The sequence below is a fragment of the Heptranchias perlo genome, unplaced genomic scaffold (genome assembly GCF_035084215.1).
Source record: "Heptranchias perlo isolate sHepPer1 unplaced genomic scaffold, sHepPer1.hap1 HAP1_SCAFFOLD_65, whole genome shotgun sequence".
In the NCBI taxonomy this organism is placed as follows: Eukaryota; Metazoa; Chordata; class Chondrichthyes; order Hexanchiformes; family Hexanchidae; genus Heptranchias; species Heptranchias perlo.
The window spans coordinates 1,485,409-1,510,619 of NW_027139677.1; the positions used below are offsets into that span (position 1 = coordinate 1,485,409).

At 43.7% G+C, this 25,211-nt stretch overlaps 1 protein-coding gene across 1 annotated transcript in view; it reads left to right on the plus strand.

Annotated features, from left to right (window-relative positions):
• The first annotated feature begins 3,241 nt into the window (after positions 1–3,241).
• The window catches only part of LOC137318119 (beta-1,3-galactosyl-O-glycosyl-glycoprotein beta-1,6-N-acetylglucosaminyltransferase 3-like), a 31,874-nt gene continuing 9,904 nt past the window's right edge, over positions 3,242–25,211 (plus strand). The window contains exons 1-2 of the mRNA XM_067981093.1: positions 3,242–3,303; positions 6,575–6,749. Of these exons, the coding sequence (XP_067837194.1) occupies positions 3,242–3,303; positions 6,575–6,749 (237 nt within the window). The remainder of the gene's footprint in view (positions 3,304–6,574; positions 6,750–25,211) is intronic.

Below are 25,211 nucleotides of genomic sequence, written 5' to 3' on the forward strand. Positions count from 1 at the left end.
GTGACTGTGCCTGTTCTTGAAAGACCGATCCAATTAATTCCACTCCTATGTTCTTTCCCAACTTCTCTTCATTTTTTTACTTTTCAAGTATTTATCCAAATGCCTTTTGAAAGTTACGATTGAATCTCCATCCGCCACCCTTTCAAGCAGTGCATTCCAGATCAGAACAACTCGCTGCTTCAAAAAATCCTCATCTCCCAACTGCTTCTTTTGCAAATGTTCTTAAATCGGTGTCCTCTGGTTATGAATCCTTCTGCCATTGAATCCAGTTTCTGCCAATAAACCCTTTCAAACCCATCATCATTTTGAACACCTCTCTTAAATCCCGCCTCCACCTACTCTGTTCTAAGTAGAACAATCACAGCTTCTCCAGTATCCCCACATAACTGAAGTCCCTCATCCCTGGTAGCATTCAAATAAATCGCCTCTGCACCCTCTCGAAGGCCGTGACATCCTTCCTATAGTGTGGTGCCCAGAATTGGACAGAATACCCCAGCTGAGGCCTAACGAGAAATTTATAAAGGTTCAGCAGAACTTCCTTGTTTTTGTAATCTATGCCTCTTTTTATAAAGTCCAAGGTGCCGAGTGATTTTTTTTAACAGCCTCATCAACTTGTCCCGCAATCTTCAAAGATTTGTGTACGTAAAGCCCCAGTTATCTCTATTCCTGCACGCCATTTAAAATTGTGCCATTCAGTTTATATTGCCACCCCTCATTCTTCCTTCCAAAATACATCCCCTCAGAATTCTCTGCATTAAATTATTTCGGTCACGTGTCTGCCCATTTCACCAGTCTATCAATGCCCTCTCGAAGATTGCCACTATCATTAGAATCACAGAAACGGAGAATCTTAAAGGACAGGAGGAGGCCATACGGCCCATCGTTCCTGTGATTTGGGACGTCCCGAGTTCATGAAAAGCAAGACATAAATGCAAGTCTTTCGTATCTTTCTTTCTTATTCAGTCTCCCCTTAACCTTCTCTGCTCTAAGGAGAACAATCCCAGCTTCTCCAATCTCTCCATATAGGTGAAATCCTTCATCTCTGATATCATCCTGGGATACCTTCTCTGTACGCTCCCCAAGGCCTTGCTATCCTTCCTAAAGTGTGGTGCCCAGAATTGTACAAAATACTCCAGCTGCGACCTAACCAGTGATTTATGAAGGCTTAGCATGAATTCCTTGTTTTTGTATTCAATGTCCCCATTTACAAAGTCAAGTATCCCATACGCTTTCGTAACCACCTTATCAACTTGCCCTGCCATATTCATGAGATTTCTGAACATGCAACCTCAGGGCCCTCTGCTGTTGCAGGTCCCTCCCCTCAAAATTGTACAGTTTATATAATACCGCTTCTCCACGTTATGCCTCCCAAAGTGCATCACTTCAAACTTATCCTCATTAAGGTGTACCTGCCATGTGTCTGCCCATTTCACGAGTCAGCCTTTGTCCTCCTGAGGTCTCCTACTATTCTGCTCACCATTAACTCCGTTGCCAAGTTTTGTATCATCCACAAACTTCGAGATTGTAGTCTCTATACCCAAGTCCAGGTTATTTATATATAACAACAATGCAATGGCCCCAATACCGACCACTGGGGGACCCCGCTGCATACCTCTCTCCAGTCAGAAAAACATCTGTTCACCACTGCTCTTTGCCTTCTATCCCTTAGTCACTGTTTCATAGATTTCCGAGTTTCGTGTCATCTGCAAACTTTGACATTATAACCTGCATGCCCAAGACCAGGTCATTAATATATATCGAAAAGATCAATCGTCGTATGATTGACCCATGAAAAAAAAACAACCGTTCATCAATGTTTGCTTTCTGTATCTTAGTCAAATTCGTATCCATGGTACAATTGCCCAAATAATCCCATAGACTTTAATTTTGCTAACAAGTCAATTTTGTGAGACTTCATTACAAGCCTTTTTGAAAGTCCATGTACACAACGTCAACCGTTCCACCCTTATCTCTATTATTTCATGGAAGAACTAAATCAAGCTTATCAGACAAGATTTGCCTTCAACAATTTTATGTTGGCTGTCATTTATTAACCCATTGCTGTCCATGTACAATTTAGAATTGGCTTATTTCGTTTATGAAGAAAACGGATTGTCCTTGTGAAAATGAACAGGTATCAGAAAACATTTCTTCCATTTTGTGCCATGCTTTTGATGTCTGCTGCTTTCTGCGGGTGAACAGAATCATTTATTCCGGAAACAGCGGAATTTCCGCTTAAGATTCAAAGAGAACATTCATGATTGAGATTCAGCAGTGAAGGGGGCGTCAGCGTTAACTGTCTGAGGCGTGTCAGATTAATCAATAGATAAAGTTTTCTGTAATGTAGAAATCAAAATGTGTTACAATCGTGGTCATTTGTAATTCGTCTGTAATTTTGTTGTGAATATTGCAGCCGCTGGTCTCCCCAACAGACTCCGCCAGCCTCCCCCCATTGTTTCCTGGCCAAATTGAACCCGTCCCGGCCCTCCTGATAAGTTAGTTGGAGGCAATTGGAAGTTAACTCGTCAATCCGACGTTAGGCATCTTAGTTTGCAGATATTTACTTGAAGTGTCAACTGACCATCAAAATATTGGAATATTATACAAGGGGAACAAGTCAATCGACCCAACCAGTCCTTGTTGGCGTTTTCCTTCCAACTGAGAAAATAGTTCCAATTACTTTACCCACTCTACCTCGACATCCCTTCAACCTATTTTTCCTTATCTAACTATCCAATTTAATCTTGTATATTGATCGAATTTCTGCTTCCATGAATTCGGCAACCTCCCGAATCTCCATGTATAGGTTTCTCCGACCCTCAGTTCTAAATCTCTTCAATGTATTCATTCACCTTTGGCCGTTAGTTCTTGATCCCTCAACGAATGGAAGCAGTCTGTTTCTATCAATCCTGCAGCATCCCTTCTTAAACTAAATCACCCGGACACGACTCGCTAATAGATATCAATATGCAGTCCAGTGAAAGTCAGGAAAGTCGGTAAGATAGTTAATTGTTATCTTTCTCTTCGAGATAGTTGAGTCCTTGCTTATATGGGAAAAATACATTTGATGTTTAGCCACTACCCGAAACATCGGGACCGTGCAGGGGGACATTCTAATCAAACACCTCCAGGCCCCACGATCTATTGAGAGAGATCCAGAAAGGGCAGGAATGGCTTGTATCGGATGTCTCGTGCTGCATGATCCTGGGATATCGCTGTGTACAGAAGTGACGTGTTACACATGAAACAGCCAGCTTTCGACATGCATGATGAAAATGCACTGAAGAACGGATCCAAGGCATGGTCAGTCTCCTGATAACAACACTACATGAAATGGGTAATGAGGCTCTGGACACATATGTAAAATCAGTAGGCAGAGACCCGCGCAATACAATAGATCGAGATGGATAAATGATGATGAGATATTGTTCACTGTTGACCTTAAATACAGTAACGTCAACAAAGAGTGTGCTCTATGAAAAGGTGAATCAGACTGTCATGAGATCTGATAATGTTTTACTGTATTGGTTTAAATTAATATTGTAGTATTCTTAATATTTAGCCTTTGCCTGAGAAGCATCGAAGAAAAAGTCAATTTCAAGTCCCACTGGGCTGTTGGGCCAGGGCTGACCCTGCAGCAATGGTCAGTTTCAGGATAAAGTAGTCAGAGATTTAATTAAACACATGCAATTACATGCTGATTGATCAATTTCAGAGAACATTAATGATTTGTTAACAGTGTGGGAAAGTAGGTAGTTCTGCAAATGGAAATAAACTGGGCATTCTTCATTCATTTTAATTCGCACAAATAATACAGAAAGAAAGGCAGACTTATATTTATAGATTTCACTTCGTCGAATTGCAATTAAATAGATCAAGAGTGAAGTTGTTGAAAAGATAACGAACTAAGTGAATTTTCGGAGTGAGACGAACTGGGAAAGAGGTTGTTAGGTAAGGGAAAATATCGTTCTTGAAAAACAACATCAAAAACATCAGCAACAACTTGCAATAATATCGCGCCTTTAATATAATAAAACGGCACAAGGCGCTTCACAGGAGCGTTGGCAAACAAAGTTTATCACCGAGTCACATTCGGAGGTATTAGGACAGGTGAGCAAAAGCTTGGTCAAAGATGTAGGTTTGAAGGAGCGTCTTAAAGGAGGAGAGAGTGGTAGAAGGCGGAAAAGTTTAGGTAGAGGATAAAGGAAAAGTCAATTCAATTCTCCATGTGTGGATTTGTATTGTAACTGTTATATGACTATGAAATGCAGAATTGTGTAAATTGACACGCACAGTGAGTCAGAAAATGTATAAAAAGTGGCAAGTTGTGATGAGAATTCTTATTCGTAAAGGCCGAAGAGAATAAGCTCAGAACTGGAACAAGTTTGATCCCCAACCAACAGCTGTCGTTCTAATCACTATGTTTTAATTGTAGGTTTAAGCACTATTGGATGTTCTGTGTGTTCAATAAACCTATGACACCTCACTTCAATTTGAAAGAGCCTTGTCTAAAACCTTATACTAACGATAACCTTTATACTTTAATTATATTGTACTTAATTTACTAATTGTGACTAAGTGCCCAGTTTATCCGTTACTATTTAACCTTCGACAACAACCTGAGATTCTCCAAAAGCCAACTTCACATAGTTACAGGTCCTCGTGTATCCCAGGCTCTGCCAATCCGGCTAGCGTCCAGCTTTGGGAGGAAGTGGTGATGAGTTGCGGGCACTTCTGTGTAATAGGCATATTCTCATTTAACTGCATTCAGACGGCCAACAGTATTTAAGATAGGAGTCCGGCATCAGGCTGAGATTTACATTCCATCAGTCAGCGTAGCATCTGCAACCAGTTATAACCGTGAGAAAGCGATGTGCAAGGAATCAACGATAAATTGGAAAGCAAAGTATTCCCCTGACCCCTACTTCTACATTAATGTTTACTGCGTTCCGCTGCTCCCATTTCTAATTAAACAGTTACTATATTTTCTTAAATTCCCCTCTCCTCTATTCTTAATATAACAGTTGCATTGTCCCTCTAATTTCCCCTCTTTAATTCAGAGACTGGGGTAAGTATCAGACTGTGTGAGATTGTGTTTATAATAATTGGATGTCTAACACTGTACATTATTATTAGTATCAGTAATAGTGTTTTTAATAAACACTATATTGCTATTAGTATCAGTAGTAGTGTTATTAATAAACAATGTACATTATTATTAGTTCCATTCGCAACCACTCAGATAATGAAGCAGTCCGAGCCCGCATGCAGCAAGACCTGGACAATATCCAGGCTTGAGCTCATAAGTGGCAAGTAACATTCGCGCCAGATAAGTGCCAGGCAATGACCATCTCCAACAAGAGAGAGTCTAACCACCTCCCCTTGACATTCAACGGCATTACCATCGCCGAATCCCCCACCATCAACATCCTGGGGATCACCATTGACCAGAACAATAACTGGACCAGCCATATAAATACTGTGGCTACGAGAGCATGTCAGAGGCTGGGTATTCTGCGGCGAGTGACTCACTTCCAGACTCCCCAAAGCCTTTCCACCATCTATAAGGTACAAGTTAGGAGTGTGATGGAATACTCTCCACGTGCTTGGATGAGTGCAGCTCGAACAACACTCAAGAAGCTCGACACCATCCAAGGTAAAGCAGCCCGCTGGATTGGCACCCCAACCACCACCCTTAACATTCACTCCCTTCACCACCGGAGCACAGTGGCTGCAGTGTGTACCATCCACAGGATGCACTGCAGCAACTCGCCAAGGCTTCTTCAACAGCACATTCCATACCCGCGACCTCTACCACCGAGAAGGACAAGAGCAGCAGGCACATGGGATCAACACCACCTGCACGCTCCCCTCCAAGTCACGCACCATCCCGACTTGGAAATATATCGCCGGTCCTTCATCGTCGCTGAGTCAAAATCCTGGAACTCCGTTCCGAAAAGCACTGTGGGAGAACCGTGACCAGACGGACTGCAGCGATTGAAGAAGGCGGCTCACCACCGCCTTCTCAAGGGCAATTCGGAATGGGCAATAAATGACGGCCTCGCCAGCGACGCCCACATCCCATGAACGAATAAAAAAATAGCATCAGTAATAGAGTTAATGATAAACACTGCACATTATAATTAGTATCAGTAATAGTGTTATTAATAAACACTGCACATTATTATTAGTATCAGCAATAGTGTTATTAATAAACACTGCACATTACTATTAATATCATTAATAGTGTTATTAATAAACACTGCACATTATTATTAGTATCAGTAATAGTGTTATTAATAAACACTGCACATTATTAATATCATTAATAGTGTTATTAATAAACACTGCACATTATTATTAGTATTAGAAAGAATGTTATCAGTAAACACTGTACATTATTAATAATTTCAGCAATAATGTCATCAATAAACTCTCTGCATTATTATTATCAGCAGTAGTATTATCAATTAACACTGCTTATTATTGTTAATATCGGCATTATTATGAATTAATCTACGCTTTGATTTACGCTAATATCTGTCATTTCTCTCTCTCTCTCTCTGATCCCCAGTCTGTATGATAACGATCTTGCAGATTCCTTTGTCAAGGATATCTGCTCCGCTCTCAATACAAACCTGTCACTAACGGTTCTGAACATGGGTAAAAATAAACTGGGAAACTCAGGAGTGAAACTATTATCTGCGGCTCTGAAGAACCCGGATTGTAAAATGCAGAAATTGGAGTCGGTACCAGACTGCGTGTTTTGAATAAGTGGATCTGATCTGAATTCTCTGCCGTCGTATCTGACATAACTTCTCCCTCCATATCAACTCTCCTACCCCGATTCACGGCCGCCCCTCGACCTTCCCATCTCGCATGGCCTCCCCATTCCCATCGTTTCAATCACAGATAAGGCCACAGTATCATCATCGGTAAAACACAGGAGGAGGCGATTCGGCCCATTGTGCCTGTGCCAGTTCTTGGAAAGAGCTATCGAATTAATCGTACTCCCTGCTCTTTCACGGTCGCCCTGTATTTTGTTTTCCCTTCAAGTATTTGTCCAATTCCCTTTTCAAATGTTCCATTGTATCTGCTTCCACCATTCTTTCGGTCAATGCATTGCAGATTATTACACCTCGCTGTGTAAACACATGTTTCCTCGTGTCGGCTCTGGCTCTTTTGCCAATCACCTTAAATCTGTGTCCTCTGGTTACTGATTCTTCTGCCACTGGGAACAGTTTCTCCTTATTTACTCGATCAAAACCGTTCATGATTTTCAACACCTCTATTAAATCTCCACTTGACCTCCTCTGTTCTAGGGGGAACAATCCAAGCTTGTCCGGTCTCTCCACATAACTGAAGTCCCTCAACCCTGGTACTATTTTAGGAAATCTCCTCTGCACCCTCTCTAAGGTCTTGACTTCCGTCTTAAAGTGCGGTGCCCAGAATTGAAAACAATACTCCAGCTGAGGTCTACCAGTGTTTTATAAATGTTTAGCGATCTCTGGTCGCTTCCTTGTGTCCCTCACCACTCACAAACCCTCCTCTCTCCCAAACCTCAATTCCTTCTGCATCCATCACTGGAAAAAGCTTTTCCCCAAGTCACTAGCAACGACACTTTCAGATTCTGAACTTAGACCTTTGGCCCTCCAGCCACCACGATATTTCTGCTGCTGCCAATCTGCTCAATCGCATCCTCACCTCCACCTGTGATGACGTTGTCCCCGTTAAAACCATTACTCTCTCTGACCCTGGCTGTTCCCTCTGCTCCCCACCACCATCAACGCTCCCTTGTCCAAGGGCCAAAGACTTGAACGCTTATTCCGGACAACTGTTTCAGCCATTCTGGCTGGATCGCATTAAACACTGTCGAGTCCCGCTCTCCTCTGCCAGAACTCCTCACAACTCCAGGATCATCACGGAATGCAAAGATAAAGGGGTGGATAAAGGGGAACCAGTGAACGTAGTGTATTTAGACTTCCAGAAGGCATTCGACAAGGTGCCACATAAAAGATTATTACTTAAGATAAAAAATCACGGGATTGGAGGTAACATTCTGGCATGGGTGGAGGATTGGTTATCGAACAGGAAGCAGAGAGTTGGGATAAATGGTTCATTTTCGGACTGGCAACCAGTAACCAGTGGTGTTCCACAGGGGTCGGTGCTGGGTCCCCAACTTTTTACAATCTATATTAACGATTTGGAGGAGGGGACCGAGTGCAACATATCAAAATTTGCAGATGATACAAAGATGGGAGGGAAAGTCGAGAGTGAGGAGGACATAAAAAACCTGCAGGGGGATATAGACAAGCTGGGTGAGTGGGCGGAGATTTGGCAGATGCAATATAATATTGGAAAATGTGAGGTTATGCACTTTGGCAGGAAAAATCAGAGAGCAAGTTATTTTCTTAATGGCGAGAGACTAGAAAGTACTGCAGTACAAAGGGATCTGGGGTCCTAGTGCAAGAAAATTAAAAAGTTGGTCTGCAGGTGCAGCAGGTGATCAAGAAAGCCAACGGAATGTTGGCTTTTATTGCTAGGGGGATAGAATATAAAAACAGGGAGGTATTGCTGCAGTTATATAGGGTATTGTTGAGACCGCACCTGGAATACTGCATACAGTTTTGGTCTCCATACTTAAGAAAAGACATACTTGCTCTCGAGGCAGTACAAAGAAGGTTCACTCGGTTAATCCCGGGGATGAGGGGGCGGACATATGAGGAGAGGTTGAGTAGATTGGGACTCTACTCATTGGCGTTCAGAAGAATGAGAGGCGATCTTATTGAAACATATAAGATTGTGAAGGGGTTTGATCGGGTGGATGCAGTAAGGATGTTCCCAAAGATGGGTGAAACTAGAACTAGGGGGCATAATCTTAGACTAAGGGGCTGCTCTTTCAAAACTGAGATGAGGAGAAACTTCTTCACTCAGAGGGTGGTAGGTCTGTGGAATTTGCTGCCCCAGAAAGCTGTGGAAGCTACATCATTAGATAAATTTAAAACAGAAATAGACAGTTTCCTAGAAGTGAAGGGAATTAGGGTTATGGGGAGCGGGCAGGAAATTGGACATGAAGCTGAGTTCGGATCGGTCAATGCCCTGTGGGTGGCGGAGGGGGCCCAGGGGCTGTGTGGCCGGTTCCTGCTCCTACTTCTTGTGTTGTTTAGATTTGTGTTTGGGATCAGATCAGCCATGATCTTATTCAATGGCGGAGCAGGCTCGAGGGTCCGATTGGCCTACTCCTGCTCCAATTTCTTATGTTCTTATGTTCTTATAACATCGACTTCTCTTCACTATAAACCAACTATTTAAACCCTTCGCCCCTGTCTCCTCCACCCTTACAACAACAAGACGGACAATTTGCATTTATATAGCGCTTTTAACGCAGGAAAACGTCCCAAGGTGCTTCACAGGAGCGATTATCAAACAAAAATTCTCACCGAGCTACATAAGGAAATATTAGGACAGGTGACCAAAAGCTCGGTCAAAGACGTAGGTTTTGAGGAGCGTCTTAATGCAGGAGGGAGAGGTAGGGAAGAGGAGAGGTTTAGGGAGGGAATTCCAGAGCTTAGGGCCGAGGCAGCTGAAGGTGAGGCCTCCAGTTGTGGAGCGATTAAAGTCAGAGATGTGCAAGAGGCAAGAATTGGAGGAATGCAGAAATATCGGAGATTTGTAGGGCTGAAGAAGTTACGGAGATAGGTCGGGGCGAGGCCATGGAAGGATTTTAAAACAAGGATGAGACATTTAAAGTCGAGATGTTCCAGGATCGGGAGCCATTGCAGGTCACCGAGCATAGGGGGTGATGTGAGAACGGGACTTGGTGCGAGTTAGGATACGGACAGCAGAGTTTTGGATGAACTCTAGTTTATGAGGGTGGAAGATAGGAGGACAGCCAGGAAACTATTGGAATAGTGGAGTCTGGAGGTAACAAAACATGGATCAGTGTTTCAGCAGCAGATGAACTGAGGCAGGGGTGGAAACGGGCAATGTTACTTGGGGGGGAAGCAGGGGTTCTTTGTGATGGAGCGGATGTTTGGTCGGAAGCTCTTCTCAAGGTCAAATAGAACGCCAAAGAGGCGACCGGCCTGGTCCAGCCTAAGACAGTAGCCAGGGAGAGGTATGTAGTCGGCGGCTGGGGAACAGCGTTTACAGCAGGGACCAAAGACAATGGCTTCAGTCCTCCCAATATTTAGTTGGACGACATTTTTGCTCATTCAGTGCTGGACGTCGGAAAAGCAATGTGAGAAATGAGAGACAGTGGAGGGGTCGAGGGTGAGGTAGAGCTGGGTGTCGTCAGTGTACATGTGGAACCTGACTTTGTGTTTTCGGATGTTATCGTTGAGTGGCAGCTTGTAGATGAGAAATAGGAGGGGGACAAGGATACATCCTTGGAGGACACCAGAGGTAACATTGCAGGAGTGGGAATAGATGCCATTGCAGGAGATTCTCTGGTTATAACTGGAGAGAATGGAATTGAACCAGGCAAAAAATCCACCCTTGATCCCTCTGTCCTTGCAAACTACTGTCCATCTCCAACCTCCCTTTCCTCTCCAAAGTCATTGATTGTGTTGTCGCCTCTCAAATCGGTGCCGATCTTTCCCGCAACTCCATGTTTGAATCCTTCCAATCAGGTTTCCGCCCCGATACTGAAAAGGCCCTTATCAAAGTCACAAATGACAGCTTATGTGATTGTGACGATGGTAAATTATCACTCCTCATCCTTCTCGACCTCTCTGCAGCCTTTGAAATGGTTGACCACACAATCCTCCTTCAACCCCTCTCCTCAATCGTCCAGCTGGGTGGGACTGCCCTCGCCTGGGTTCCATTCTTTTCTATCCAGTCGTATCCAGAGAATCACCAGCAACGGCTTCTCTTCACGCTCCCGCACTTTTACCTCAGGAGTCCCCGAAGGATCTATCCTTGAGCTCCTCCAATTTCTCATCTACATGCTGCCCCTCGATGACATCATCCGAAAACATACCGTCAGGTTCCACATGTTTTTTTTTATTCGTTCACGGGATGTGGGCGTCGCTGGCAAGGCCAGCATTTATTGCCCATCCCTAATTGCCCTCGAGAAGGTGGTGGTGAGCCGCCTTCTTGAACCGCTGCAGTCCGTGTGGTGACCGTTCTCCCACAGTGCTGTTAGGAAGGGAGTTCCAGGATTTTGACCCAGCGACAATGAAGGAACGGCGATATATTTCCAAGTCGGGATGGTGTGTGACTTGGAGGGGAACGTGCAGGTGGTGTTGTTCCCATGCGCCTGCTGCTCTTGTCCTTCTAGGTGGTAGAGGTCGCGGGTTTGGGAGGTGCTGTCGAAGAAGCCTTGGCGAGTTGCTGCAGTGCATCCTGTGGATGGTGCACACTGCAGCCACAGTGCGCCGGTGGTGAAGGGAGTGAATGTTTAGGGTGGTGGATGGGTTGCCAATCAAGCGGGCTGCTTTATCTTGGATGGTGTCGAGCTTCTTGAGTGTTGTTGGAGCTGCACTCATCCAGGCAAGTGGAGAGTATGTACGCTGACGACACCCAGCTCTACCTCAGCCCCACCTCTGTCGACCCCTCCACTGCCTCTGATTTATTACACTGCTTGTCCTACAATCAGCAATGGATGAGCAGAACTTTCCTCCAACTAAATATTGTGAAGACTGAACCCATTGCCTTCGGCCCCACCATTAAATCCGTTCCCCAGACACCGACTCCATGCCCTTCCCTGGGGTCTATCATTGGCTGAACCAGACTGTTCGCAACGTCAAGGGCCTATTTGACACTGAGCTGAGCTTTCAACTCAAAATGCATCACCAAGACCGCCTACTCCATCCTGTGGAATAATGTCCGTCTCTGCCCCTGCCTAAACCCATCTGCTGCTGAAACCTACATCCATGCTTTTGTTATTTGCAGAATCGGCTATTCCAATGCTCTCCGTCAACTTGAGCTCATCCAAAACTCTGCTGTCCATATCCGAACTCGCACCAAGTCCCGTTCTCCCATCACCCCTGTGTTTGCGGACCAACATTAGCCCCTGGTCCGTGAAAGCCTCAAATTTAAAATTCTCATCTGCACTGCATGGCCTCACCCATCCGTATCTCTGTAGAATCCTCCGAGATCTCCGCGCTCCTTCAATTCTTGCCGCTTTTGCGTCCACAGTTTCCTCACCTCCACCACTGCAGCCGGGCCTTCAGCAGTCCAGACCGTAAGCTCGGGAATTCCCTCCTAAACCTGTGTACCTCTTTCTCCTCCTTAAAGACTCTCCTTAAAACTACCTCTTGTCCTAATATCTCTTTAGGTGGCTCGGTGTCAAATGTTGCCTGATAACTCTCCCGTGACCCACCTGGGGTTGTTTTACTACATTGAACGCCTAGTATAATTGGAAGTTGTCGTCGTTCTTGAATGTCTCACACGGTACAATAATATCAGTGTAAGTTACAGTGTTTTTAATAATCACGGTACATTAATTTTAGTGTAAGTAATAGTGTTATTAATATCACTGTACAATGTTATTAATAAACACTGTATGTTATTACTAGTGACAGTAACAGTATTGTTAATAAAAACTACATTATTATTAGTGTCATTAATAATTTTATTAATAAGCTCTGTACATTTTATTAGTATCAATGATAGTGTTATAAATAAACACTACATTATTATTAGTGTCATTGATAGTGTGATTAATAAACACTGTACATTATTATTAGTATCAGTAATAGTCTTACTAATAAACACCGTATATTATTAGTCAGTAATAATATTATTATTAATAAACACTGTACATTTTATTAGCATCATTCATAATGTCATTAATAAACACTATATTGTTATTACTGTCAGTAATAGTGTTATTAATAAACACTGTACATTATTATTAGTATCAGTAATCATGTTATTAATAAACACTGTACATTATTATTAGTATCAGTTGTAGTGTTATTAATAAACATTGTACATTGTTATTAGTGTCAGTGATAGTATTATTAATAAAGACTGTAAATTATTATTGGTGTGAGTAATTGTTTTATTAATAAACACTGTACATTATTATTAGTGTCAGTCATCATTTTATCAATAAACAATATACATTATTATTAGTATCAATAATAGTGATATTAATCAACACTATATTATTTTTAGTGTCAGTAATAGTATTATTAATAAACACTGGACATTATTGTTAGTATCAGTAATAGTATTATTAATAAACACTGTATATTATTATTAGTGTCAGTAATAGTTTAATTAATAAACACTGTACACTATTACTAGTATCAGTAATAGTGTTATTAAAGCACTGTACATTATTATTACTATCAGTAGTAGTGTTATTAATAAACACTGTCCATTACTATTCGTATCAGTAATAGTATTATTAATAAACACTGTAAATTATTATTAGTATCAGTAATAGTGTTATTAATAAACACTGGCTATTTACTATGATTCCTGTTATATCTCTCTCTCTGTCTCTCTGATCCCCAGGCTGCATTGTAACGGTTTCACAGATCCTTGTACGGAGGATCTGGTTTCCGCTCTCAGTACAAACCGGTCATTGACGGGTCTGTCCTTCGGGTTAAACTCCTTCACAGACCGATCTGTCCCCGCTCTCCGCAGCCTCATACTGCCCTGCAGGAGTCTGGAATAGATCCGGTCAGTGTTTGTGTAAAGTTTAATGTAATAAATAAAATGTAGATGGGATTCAGTCACTATCATGGGTGATATTTGTCTGTAATTATTATTGAAATATTAAGCCCAGTCTTCCTGTTATTTACACTATTGTTCAATCTGCTTATTTCCTGTTTAATCTTTAATCTGTTTCAGGCTGGAGAAGAATCAGTTCAGTTCAAACGGAAAGAATCAGCTCAAGTCGCTGCAGGACACAAGACGCGGACTGAAAGTGGACTTGTCATCGTTTCAATTTATGAACATTAATGGTCTCATTATTTGGCCGATTTTCTGTCCCTCCCCTTTAAATGGCCGCGCTCCAGGTTTAAATCCGAACGGCCGTTGAACGGTTTCCAGCTCGAGCTGAGCGAGCGCCATCTCCCGTTGTGACGTCATGAGGCCGAGCAACAGGGTCACGAGACTCAGTCACCGAGGTCCCCAGCGCTGATTCTGCAGGATATCCGGGGCTGAATGTTCTCCAATGGGGCAATGGGTAAATGTGGAGAGAGGAAGGGCCGAGGGTGGGGCTCAGTCTGGGCTGCAGTTGGACTCAGTGGGTAAATGTACAGACAGGAAGGGCCCAGGGTGGGGCTCAGTCTGGGCTGCAGTGGGACTCAATGGGGAAATGTACAGACAGGAAGGGCCCAGAGTGAGTCTCAGTCTGTGCTGCAGTGGGACTCACTGGGGAAGTGCACAGACAGGAAGGGCCCAGGATGGGACTCAGTCTTTGCTGCAATGGGGCTCACTGGGTCATTTTACAGTGTGTGTGTGTCTCCCAGTGACGTGCAGGACTCTATAACAAGTGTCCCTGTGTACCGTGTGTGTCTACCAGTGAGGAATCCGACTTTGTAACAAGTGCATAGTGTGTGTCTCTCCCAGTGAGGAGTCGGACTCTGTAACAAGTGTCCCAACATTCCTCCGAGATCTCTGCGTTCTTCCAATTCTGGCCTCTTGCCCATCTCCAATTTTAAACGCTCCACCATTGACCGCCATGCCTTCAGCTGCCTAATCCCAAAGCTCTGGAATTCTCTCCCTAAACTTCTCTGTCTCTCTGCCTCTCTCTACTCCTTTAAGATGTTCCTTAAAACCGACCTCCTTGACCAAGTTTTTGGTCACGTGTCCTAATGTTTTCCCAAGTGGCTCACTGTCAAATGTTGTTTAATAATCGCTCCTGTGAAGCGCTTTGAGACATTTTACTATAAAGGTGCGATATAAATGCAACTTGTTATCCTTGTGCTCTGTTAATGAGACTCCACCGATTGCTTCAACTCGGGCTTGATTTTGTCATTATTTTCAATAAACTGGTTTGATTGTTTTAAAATACTGATAAAAACGACATCCCACCTCCTCCAAACAGCATCGCAGATACAACCGATAAGTGTATTGATCCGTGTGGGTGCTGCTCGAGAGGCTGGATCTGCAATTGACACAAAATGTGAGACTGAGCGAAGGAGCTCAGCTGGGACTCAACAAAATGGCCGACATTAACCTGACACAAAATGGCCGACATGAACCTAACACAAAATGGCCGACATAAACCTGACACAAAATGGCCGTCATGAACATGACACAAAATAGCCGACATGAACCTGCCACAAATGGCCGATAGAAACCTGACACAAAATGGCCGTCATGAACCTGACACATAATGGCCGACATTAACCTGCCACAAAATGGCCGACATGAACATGACACAAAATGGCCGACATGAACCTGACAAAAAATGGCCAAGATGAACATGACAAAAAATAATGGAATGATACAGCACAGAATGAGGCCATTCGTGCCATCGTGCCTGTGCCAGCTCTTTGAAAGAGCTATCCAATTAGTCCAACTCCCCCCCCTTTTTCCCCATTGACCTGCATAGTTTCTACATTATTAAATATTTCTTCGATTCCCTTTGCAAAGTTATTATTGAATCTGCTTCCTCCGCCCTTTCAGGCAGCGCATTCCAGATCTGAACTCGATGAGTAAAATTTGGTCCTCTTCAATCCCGTGACATATTTGCCAATTATTTTAACTCTTTTTCCTCTGGTCGCCGGCCCTCCTGCCAGTGGAAACAGTTTCTCCTTATTTAGTCTTAACAAAACCGCTTAAATGGCCGCTGTCTTCCCTCAAGGCATCTCCCCGAAACACCAGCATTGCTCTAAAATTAGAATAAACCCCGAAGCCCATACATCGGTTCACGTTTCCAACTATAATTATCTCTCAGGCCCTGTTTGTGTAACATTGCAGACCGGGCTACTTTCATCACAGGCATTAACCTGTTTAAAACACAAGGGCCCCAGTTAATTTTCAACATTTTAAACCGAAACACCAAAACGAGGGCCCAGAGAGGCAATTAAACCCCGAGGTAATAAACAGACAGAACTCGTGGGTGCAGACTCCGGGGAGGCCCCGGCCCGCCCGCTCTGGGGGAGGCCCCGGCCCGCCGCCTCGAGGGGAGGCCGTTGTCCAAAGATTCCTCTTTGCTAAAACTTTCTCTCTGAATTTTCTTGTCCCAGTTTTTCAAAACAAATTCTCAGGAGCAAGAAAAGAAATTGATTGAAACAAAGTAAAAACATAAAAAAACACAGCAAGAGCCCAGGGCTCCCTCACTCCCTCAGTAACACAGCCAATTTGTCAGCAACACCATTTACAAATAATTCGCAGTTATAAACCAGTTACTCTATAGAGGCTAGAGAGAGATTGAGGACACAAGGCTGATCAAGACTGAGATGTTTTCGCTCCAGAGAGAGGGGAGGGTTTGGATTGGGACTGGGACCCCGCAGTTACCCTCAGGTGAGCAGTTTGTTAACTGTCGGCTGGAGCTCCTCTCCTGAGCCTTTGACCTGTTGGATGTCTCTATCTCTCTCTACCCCTGGCTTTCTGCTGATTGTCATGTTAATCTGGGCTTATCCTTCCCAGGTCAGGCCTAGTTTGCCCAGGAACACCAGGGGGCTGTTTGTTGGGATGTGCGACATTCCGGGGAGCTGTTGAGCTGATTTGAAAGCTTTAACTCGAAGACCTTGTTGGGAATATTACTTCAGATTCAAAATATCTAATACTGATCCCACTCACAGGCCCCACACAGGGCTGGGCAAAGGACAGGCCCGAGTGACACAGATCAATTCTACCCACAGCTCAAACCAAAACCCACAGACAGGGCTGGAAGGAGCAAGAGTGACATGGGGCAGACTGCTTCCCCATCACCTCCCCCCTCGTCTGCTCCAAACCCTCCTGTGTGTATTCCCAGCCTGGGGTCATCCCGTCCAACACTCCCTCCATCCCCTGCTCCAGAACCCCTGTGTGTATTCCCAGTCTGGGAAAATCCCCTCCATTCCTCCTTCCCCTACTCCAAACCCCCTTTTGGTATTCCCAGACTTGGGATATCCCCTCTCTCGACCTCCCTCCCTCCCTCCCTCGCCTGCTCCAACCCCCACTTTGTGTATTCCAAGTCTGGGGATATCCCTTCCCTCCCCCTCCCTCGCCTGCTCCAAATCCCCCTGTGTGTATTCCAAGTCTGGGGATATCCCTTCCCTCCTCCTAACCCGCCTGCTCCAAACCCTCCAGTGTGTATTCCCAGTCTAGGTATATCCACTCCCTCTCCCTCCCTTCCTGCTCCAAATCCTACTGTGTGTATTCCCAGTCTGGGGTTATCCCCTCCCTCCCTCCCCCTCCCTCTCCTGCTCCAAACCCCACTGTGTGTATTCCCAGTCTGGGGCTATCCCCTACCTCTCCCTCCCTCTCCTGCTCCAAGAACCGTTGTGTGCATTCCCAGCCTGGGGATATCCCTTCCCTCGCTCTCCAGAAAGTGCTGAACTTTCCCTATAAACTGGGAGATTAACCTGCTGATTCCTTTGGACGCTTTTTAAACTCACCGTTCCAGGATTTATATTTTTAACTCAGACATTCTGGAAGGGTGTGAGAGAGGCGCGTTTTTCCAGTGGCTGGGAACTGGGCAGGCTGACTGCACACTGGAGACATCCTGAGCCTGTGTCTCTCCCTCTGCGTTTAACCCGGTTACCTCCATTTGTCTGTCTTCTCTCTCCCCTTGTTTCTCCCTCTGTCTCTCCTGCTTCTCTCTTTCTCTCCCTTTCAGTCCATCTACATCTCTCTGCCTCTCCATTTCTTTCTCTCTGCCTGTCTGCCCCTCTGTCTCTCCCTCATTATAATGACACAAATTATGGGGATTCCAAACCCCTCTCACTCTCACTGCCCTGTACCCGCTTGGACCAAGATTGGTGCTGAGCGCACATTAAATGGTACAGGAAATATACCACTTCTGGTATTTAACCCAGTCACCTCCATCTGTGTGTCTCCCTTTCTCTCTCTCTCGATGTCCCTCTGTGTTCCTGTCTCTCCCCCGCTCCCTCTTTCTTTCTCGATCCTTATCTGTTCCTATTTAAATGCCTAGCTCTCACCCTCTTTCACTTTCTTTCTCATTCCCACAATATCTATACTTGTTTGAAAAGTATTCTGAAATATTCTGACACACACGGGCCGTACAGTACCAGACAGGAGTGAATCGTTCCCTTTTACCCACTATGTACTGTACATGTACAGGAGCTGACACTGAGACACACACGGGCCGAAAGAACCAGACAGCCGTGACTCATTCCTTTTTACCCATTGTGTACTGTACACGTACAGGAGCTGATACCGAGACACACGGGCCATACAGTAACAGAGAGGAGCGAATCGTTACCTTTTACCCACTGTGTAATATACATGCACAGGAGATGATACTGAGAGGCACACGGGCCGTGCAATACCAGACGGGAGTGAATTGTTGCTGGCGAATGGTATCTTATTGGCTCTGTTCTCGTGGACAGGAGGTTCAGAGCTCTCAGGCCATTTAATGGCTCACAGTGAATGAGTGTCTGACACTTCCACAATTGGCCCCTGTCCCACACTTCAGTCCATCATTACGTTTAATCCCCACAGGCTCCATATAACCCAACGCGTCCGAACCCAACAATCCCCGATGGTCTAAAATCTCCATTATGAGGAGTTCCTTAATCCGAACATGGATAACTTAAGTAACACGAGTGTGACACATCAGCCAGTGTAGGATGTCCAGAAAAGCTCCTTAAAGGAGGAAACGATCTGTACTCAAACCATGAGTCCGAGGGTGTGAGGGATGTAAGATGGAGGCAGACGATCTGATGTCAATAACATATTCCGTCAGTGGCCTCCATTAATGCTGACAGAGACTACCGGTCACCTCCCCTCGTCAGAGCGGAACCTCACTACCGGTCACGTCCCCCCCTCACCCCGCACTCGCCACACTGGAACCTCACTACAGGTCAAGTCCCTTCGTCACTGTAGAACCTCACTACCGGTCACAACCCCTCGTCACAATGGATCCTCACTACCGGTCACCGCCCCTCGTCACAGTGCAACATTACTACCGGTCACCCCCTCCTCACAGCAGAACCTCACTACAGGACACCCCCCCCCCCCGCCCTCGTCACAGCAGAACCTCACTACAGGTCACCCCCCCCCCCGCCCTCGTCACAGCAGAACCTCACTACCGGTCACCGCCCGTCGTCACAGCAGAACCTCACGACAGGTCACCGCCCGTCGTCACAGCGGAAACTCACTACAGGTCACCCCCCTCGTAGCAGCGGAAACTCACTCGAGGTCACACCCGCTCGTCACAGCGGAACCTCACGGCAGGTCACCCCCCCCCCCCGCGCCTCGTCACAGCGGAACCTCCCGACCGGTCCCTCCCCCTCGTCACAGCAGAACCTCACTAGCGGACAACCCCCCTCTTCACACTGGACCCTCACTACAGGTCACACTCCCCCTTCTCACAACAGACCCTCACTACTGGTCACTCCCCCTCGTCACATCGTATCCTCACATCTGGCCATCCCCACTCCTCACTCTGGAACCTCACGACCGCTCACCTCCCCTCTTCACACTGGACCCTCACTACAGGTCATCCTACCCCGTCTAACACCAGACCATCACTACTGGACATTCCGCCTCGTCGCACAGTATCTATGCTACCTTGTTATTGACCCCTCCGATAAGGGAAATAGATCCACTCTATCTAGGCCCCTCATAATTTAGCACACCCCAATCAAATCACACCTCAGCCTCCTCTGTTCCAAGGAAAACAACACCAGCCTATCCAATCTAACGAATATTCTCTAGTCCTGGCAACATCCTCGTAAATCGCCTCTACATCCTCTCCAATGCAATTACAACCTTTCTCTGATGTGGTGACCAGAACTGCACGTAATACTCAAGTTGTGGCCTAACTAGTGTTTTCTACAGTTCCAGCATAACATCCCTGCTTTTATTTTCGATGCCTCTGCTAATAACGTAAGGCATTCCATATGCCTTCTTAACCACCTTATCTCCCTGTCCTGCCACCTTCAGGGATCTGTGGACATGCACTCTAAGTTCCGTCACTTCCTGTACACCTCTCAGTATCCTCCCATTTATTGTGTATTCCCTCTACTTTGTGAAGACAGATGCAAAGTATTCATTTAGAACCATACCCACATCTGCTGCCTCCACACATAGTGTATCTTTTCCGTTTCTAAAAGGCCCTACTATTTCCTTAGTTATCCTCTTGCTCCTAATGTATTTTTAAAACATCTTTGGGTTTTCTTTGAATTTACCTGCTAATATTTTTTTCAGGCCCTCTGTTTGCTTTCCAAATTTCCTTTTTAGCTTCACACCTGCACTTTGAATAATCCTTTAAGCTTTCCGTGGTATTAAGTTCCCGGTGTCTATCAGAGACTTTCTTTTTCTGCCCTATCTTACCCTGAATGCTTCTTGACATCCAGGGGGCTCTAGATTTGGCAGCCCCTCCCTTTTTCTTTGTGGGAACATATTTATCCTGAACCCTTTGAATCACCCCTTTGAATGTCTCCCACTGCTCTGACACTGATTTACCTTCAAGTCGCTGTTTCCACTTTACTTTTGCTAAATCACTTCTCAGTTTCGTACAATTGGCCTTTCCTCAATTGCAAACTTTAACTCCTGCTCTGTCTTTGTCCTTTTCTATAACTATGCTCAAACTAACTACATTATGATCACGACCACCAAAATGCTCTCCCACTGATATTCCTTCCACTTGCCCCTTTTCGTTTCTTTGAACTAAATCAAGAGCTGCCCCCGCCCCCCCCCCCCCCGCCGCCTCTCCCCCATCCCACCCCCGTCCCTCGTTGGGCTTGCTATATACCGGCTAAAAAAAAAATCTCCTGTGTTCAATTGAAGAATTCTGCGCGCTCTGCACCATTCACACTGAGATAAAGTAAAATGTACAACAAACTTTGTTCACAGTTGAATTGGCAGCAAATTTTCAAACCTGTTGGATGTGATTTTACCAGAAAGGCCGCTCCCTGTTCTGAAGTTTTGAATAACTGAAATCCATCCTGCGGTTTGGCAGCAGCTTTCACCCAGAGGGCCGAACTCTGAATCTCACAAAACAATGGTCAGGTCAAATTCTAAACATGTGACCTGTCAAAATGAACAAGGAGCCTGATTGGTTGTAATGAAATAAGGAAACAAGCTGAAAAATCTGCAGCGAAATAAAGAGACTGACAATCCTTGCGGGCTCGAGGTAAGGTGGATTTGGATTCCCAGCTTCTGCCCTGTGTTTTATTGCGGGCTCGAGGTAAGGTGGATTTGGATTCCCAGCTTCTGTCCTGTGTTTTATTGCGGGATCGTGGGAAGGTGGATTTGGATTCCCAGCTTCTGTCCTGTGTTTTATTGCGGGCTCGAGGGAAGGTTGATTTGGATTCCCAGCTTCTGTCCTGTGTTTTATTGTGGGATCGAGGTAAGATTGATGGAAATTCCCAGCTTCTGTCCTGTGTCTTATTGTGGGATCGAGGTAAGATTGATGGAAATTCCCTGCTTCTGTCCTGTGTTTTTTTCTTTCATTCCTCCCGTTCACCTTTCTCTCTAAAGCCTATTTCCAGCGGTCTGATCATGTTCTCCAGCGCCGGAGAACCGATAATTCTATGAGTATGAGATCAGACCGCGACTGAAGGCAGTCCATTTTACAACCGGGCTTTCAGGGCTAAACCCATCTGGTCCCCACCAGTGTCCCCACAAACACCTTTTAAGAGCGGTTGCGGGGCAGAAATCAAGTACACGGACATTGGGGATTTACCCCATCCTGCTCCAATGGCGCTTCATTTAGAATTTGCAGTTCAGACAGCAGGCATTGGAACCTGGTCCTTCTCGCTCCAGACGGATTTTCACTGTAATACTCACTCAACCTTTTTGTTCCCAGAACATTTTTTTTTACTATTCCTGGTTAACGTGGCATTGTCAGTTTCGGTCATTTAGAAACGGATGTGAATTGATTGGGAAAATTGAACAGGATCTCCTGTTCATGCTGAAATAAGTTGAGGTTAATGAGGCGTTTATTTTGAAACTGGCTCAACTTCAAAGCGAGCCGGCTCCCTTTTGAGAGAAATTGAATAAAATAATGTTTTAGTTCGAAACCGACCACAGGACAGAAATCAACTCCCACACAGACAGGAGGATCCTGGTTATTTTTTATATCATCAATTATTCAAAACAACTAATGTTAGGAGGGTTCATCACTAATGTTTCAATAAAAAGTAAGGACACGAATTAACAACAATTACGAGGGTCCATCAATAATCTTTAGAAAAAAAGTTACCTCAGAAATTACCAAAAGGTAGGAGGGCCCATCAGTAATCATTATACAGAAAGTAACCACTGAAATTACCAACAGGTAGAAGAGTCCACCACTAAGCTTTATATAAAAAAGTAAATACTCAAATTATTAACAGGTAGAAGAGTCCCTCATTAAGCTTTATGTAAAAAGTAACTTCAAAAATTGCCAACAGTTGGAGGGTCAATCACGAATCTTTATATAAAAGTAATTACACAAATTAACAACGGAAGGCGGGTCCATCACTAATCTTTATGTAAAAAGTTACTACACAAATTACCAACTACTAGGAGGGTCCATCACTAATCTATATATAAAGATAAATACTCAACTTTTCAAAAGTCAGGAGGATGTATCACTAATCTTGACGTAAAGATAAAATACTCAACTTACCAAAAGGTAGGAGGGTCCATCAATAATCTTTATACAAGAAGTAACTACACAAATTACCAACAGGTAGGAGGGCCCATCACCAATATTTGGATAGAAAGTAACCACCCAAATTTCAAACAAGTAGGAGGGACAATCACGAATCTTTATACAAAAAGCAACTACACAAATTACCAACGGCAGGAGGATCCATCACTAATCTTTAAATAGAAAGTAACCACGCAAATTTCCAACAGGTAGGAGTGTCCATCACTCATCTTTATATACAAAGTAAACACTCAAATTTCCAAGAGATCGGAGGGTCCATCACGAATCATTATATAAAAAGTAACGACACAACTTACCAACTGGTAGTAGGGTCCATTATTAATATTTGTATGAAAAATAACTACTCAAATTACCAACTGGTAGTAGGGTCCATTATTAACCTTTATATGAAATGTAACTACTCAAATTAGCAACAGGTAGGAGGGTCCATCATTAATCTTTATATAAAATGGAATCACTCAAATTACCAACTGGTAGGAGTGTCCATTATTAATCTTTATATGAAATGTAACTACTCAAATTACCAACAGGTAGGTGGGTCCATCACTAATCATTATACAAAAAGCAACCACTCAAATTACCAACAAGTAGGAGGGTCCATCACTAATCATTATATAAAAAGTAACCACTCAAATTGCCAAGAGGTAGGAGGGTCCATAAGTAATCTTTATATAAAAAGTAACTGCACAAATTTCCAACAGGTAGGAGGGTGCATCACTAATTTTAAAAAGAAAATTAGCTACTAAAATTGACAACAGTTGGGATGGTCCATCAGGCATCTTTATAGAATAGAAACTACTCAAATTAGCAACGGGTAGGGGGGTCCAACACTAATCTTTATACAAAATGTAACCACTCAAATTACCAAGAGGTAGGAGGGTCCATAACTAATCTTTATATAAAAAGTAACTATTCAAATTACCAACAGGTGGGTCGATCCATCATTTACATTAAAATAAAAAGTAACTACACAAGTTATCAAAAGGTTGGAGGGTCCATCAGTAATCTTTATATAAAAAGTAACTGCACAAATGTCCATCAGGTTGGAGGGTGCATCACTAATCTTTGTATAAAATTAGCGAATAAAATTGACAACAGGTGGGATGGTCCATCAGCATCTTTATATAAAAGGTAACCACTCAAATTACCAACAGGCAGTAGGGTCCATATCTAATCTTTATAGTAAAACTAACCACTGTATTACAAACAGGCAGTAGGGTCCATCAATAATCTTTTTAAAAAAGTAATTACACAATTTACCAAAAGGAGGAGGGTCCATCACTAATCTTAATATAAAATGTAACCACTCAACTTACCAACAGGTAGGTGGCACGTCACTAATCTTTATATAAAAATGAATTACTCAAATTACCAACAGGGAGGAGGGTCCATTACAAAGCTTTATATGAAAAGTAAATATTCAAATTATTAACAGGTAGGAGGGACCATCTTTAATCTTTATATGAAAAGTAATTTGCACAAATTACCAACAAGTAGGATGTTCCATCAATAATCTAGAAATATAAAGTAATATCTCAAACTACCAACGGGGAGAAGGGTCCATCACTAATCTTTATATAAAAAGTAAATACTGAAAGTTTTCAAAAGGCAGGAGGGTGAATCACTAATCTTGAACTAAAGATAAACTACTCAAATTACCAATAGGTAGAAGAGTCCATCAATAATCTATATATAAACAGTAAGTACACAAATTAACAACAGGCAGGAGGGCCCATCACCAATATTTGGATAGAAAGTAACCACCCAAATTTCAAACAGGTAGGAGTGTCCATCACTAATCTTTATATAAAAAGTAAACACTCAAATTTCCAAGAGATAGGAGGGTCCATCACGAATCATTATATAAAAAGTAACGACACAACTTAGCAACAAGTAGGATGGACCATCACTCATTTTTATATAAATTGTAACCACTCACATAACCAAAAGGTAGGAGGGTCCATCACTAATCTTTATATAAGCAGTAACCACTCAAATTACCAACTGGTAGGAGTGTCCATTATGAAATGTAACTACTCAAATTACCAACAGGTAGGTGGGTCCATCAGTTCCATTTGTATAAAAAGTAGCCACTCAAATTACCAACATTTGGAGGGTCCATCACTAATCATTACATAAAAAGTAACCACTCAATTTACCAAGATGTAGGAGAGTCCATCAGTAATCTTTATATAAAAAGTAACTGCACAAATTCCCAACAGGTAGGAGGGTGCATGAATAATTTTCAAAAGAAAATTAGCTACTAAAATTGACAACAGGTGGGATGGTCCATCAGGCATCTTAATATATGAAGAATCTACTCAAATTACCAACGGGTAGGAGGGTCCATCACAAATCTTTATACAAAATGTAACCACTCAAATTACCAAGAGGTAGGAGGGTCCATGACTAATCTTTATATAAAAAGTAACTTTTCAAATTATCAACAGGTGGGTCGATCCATCATTTA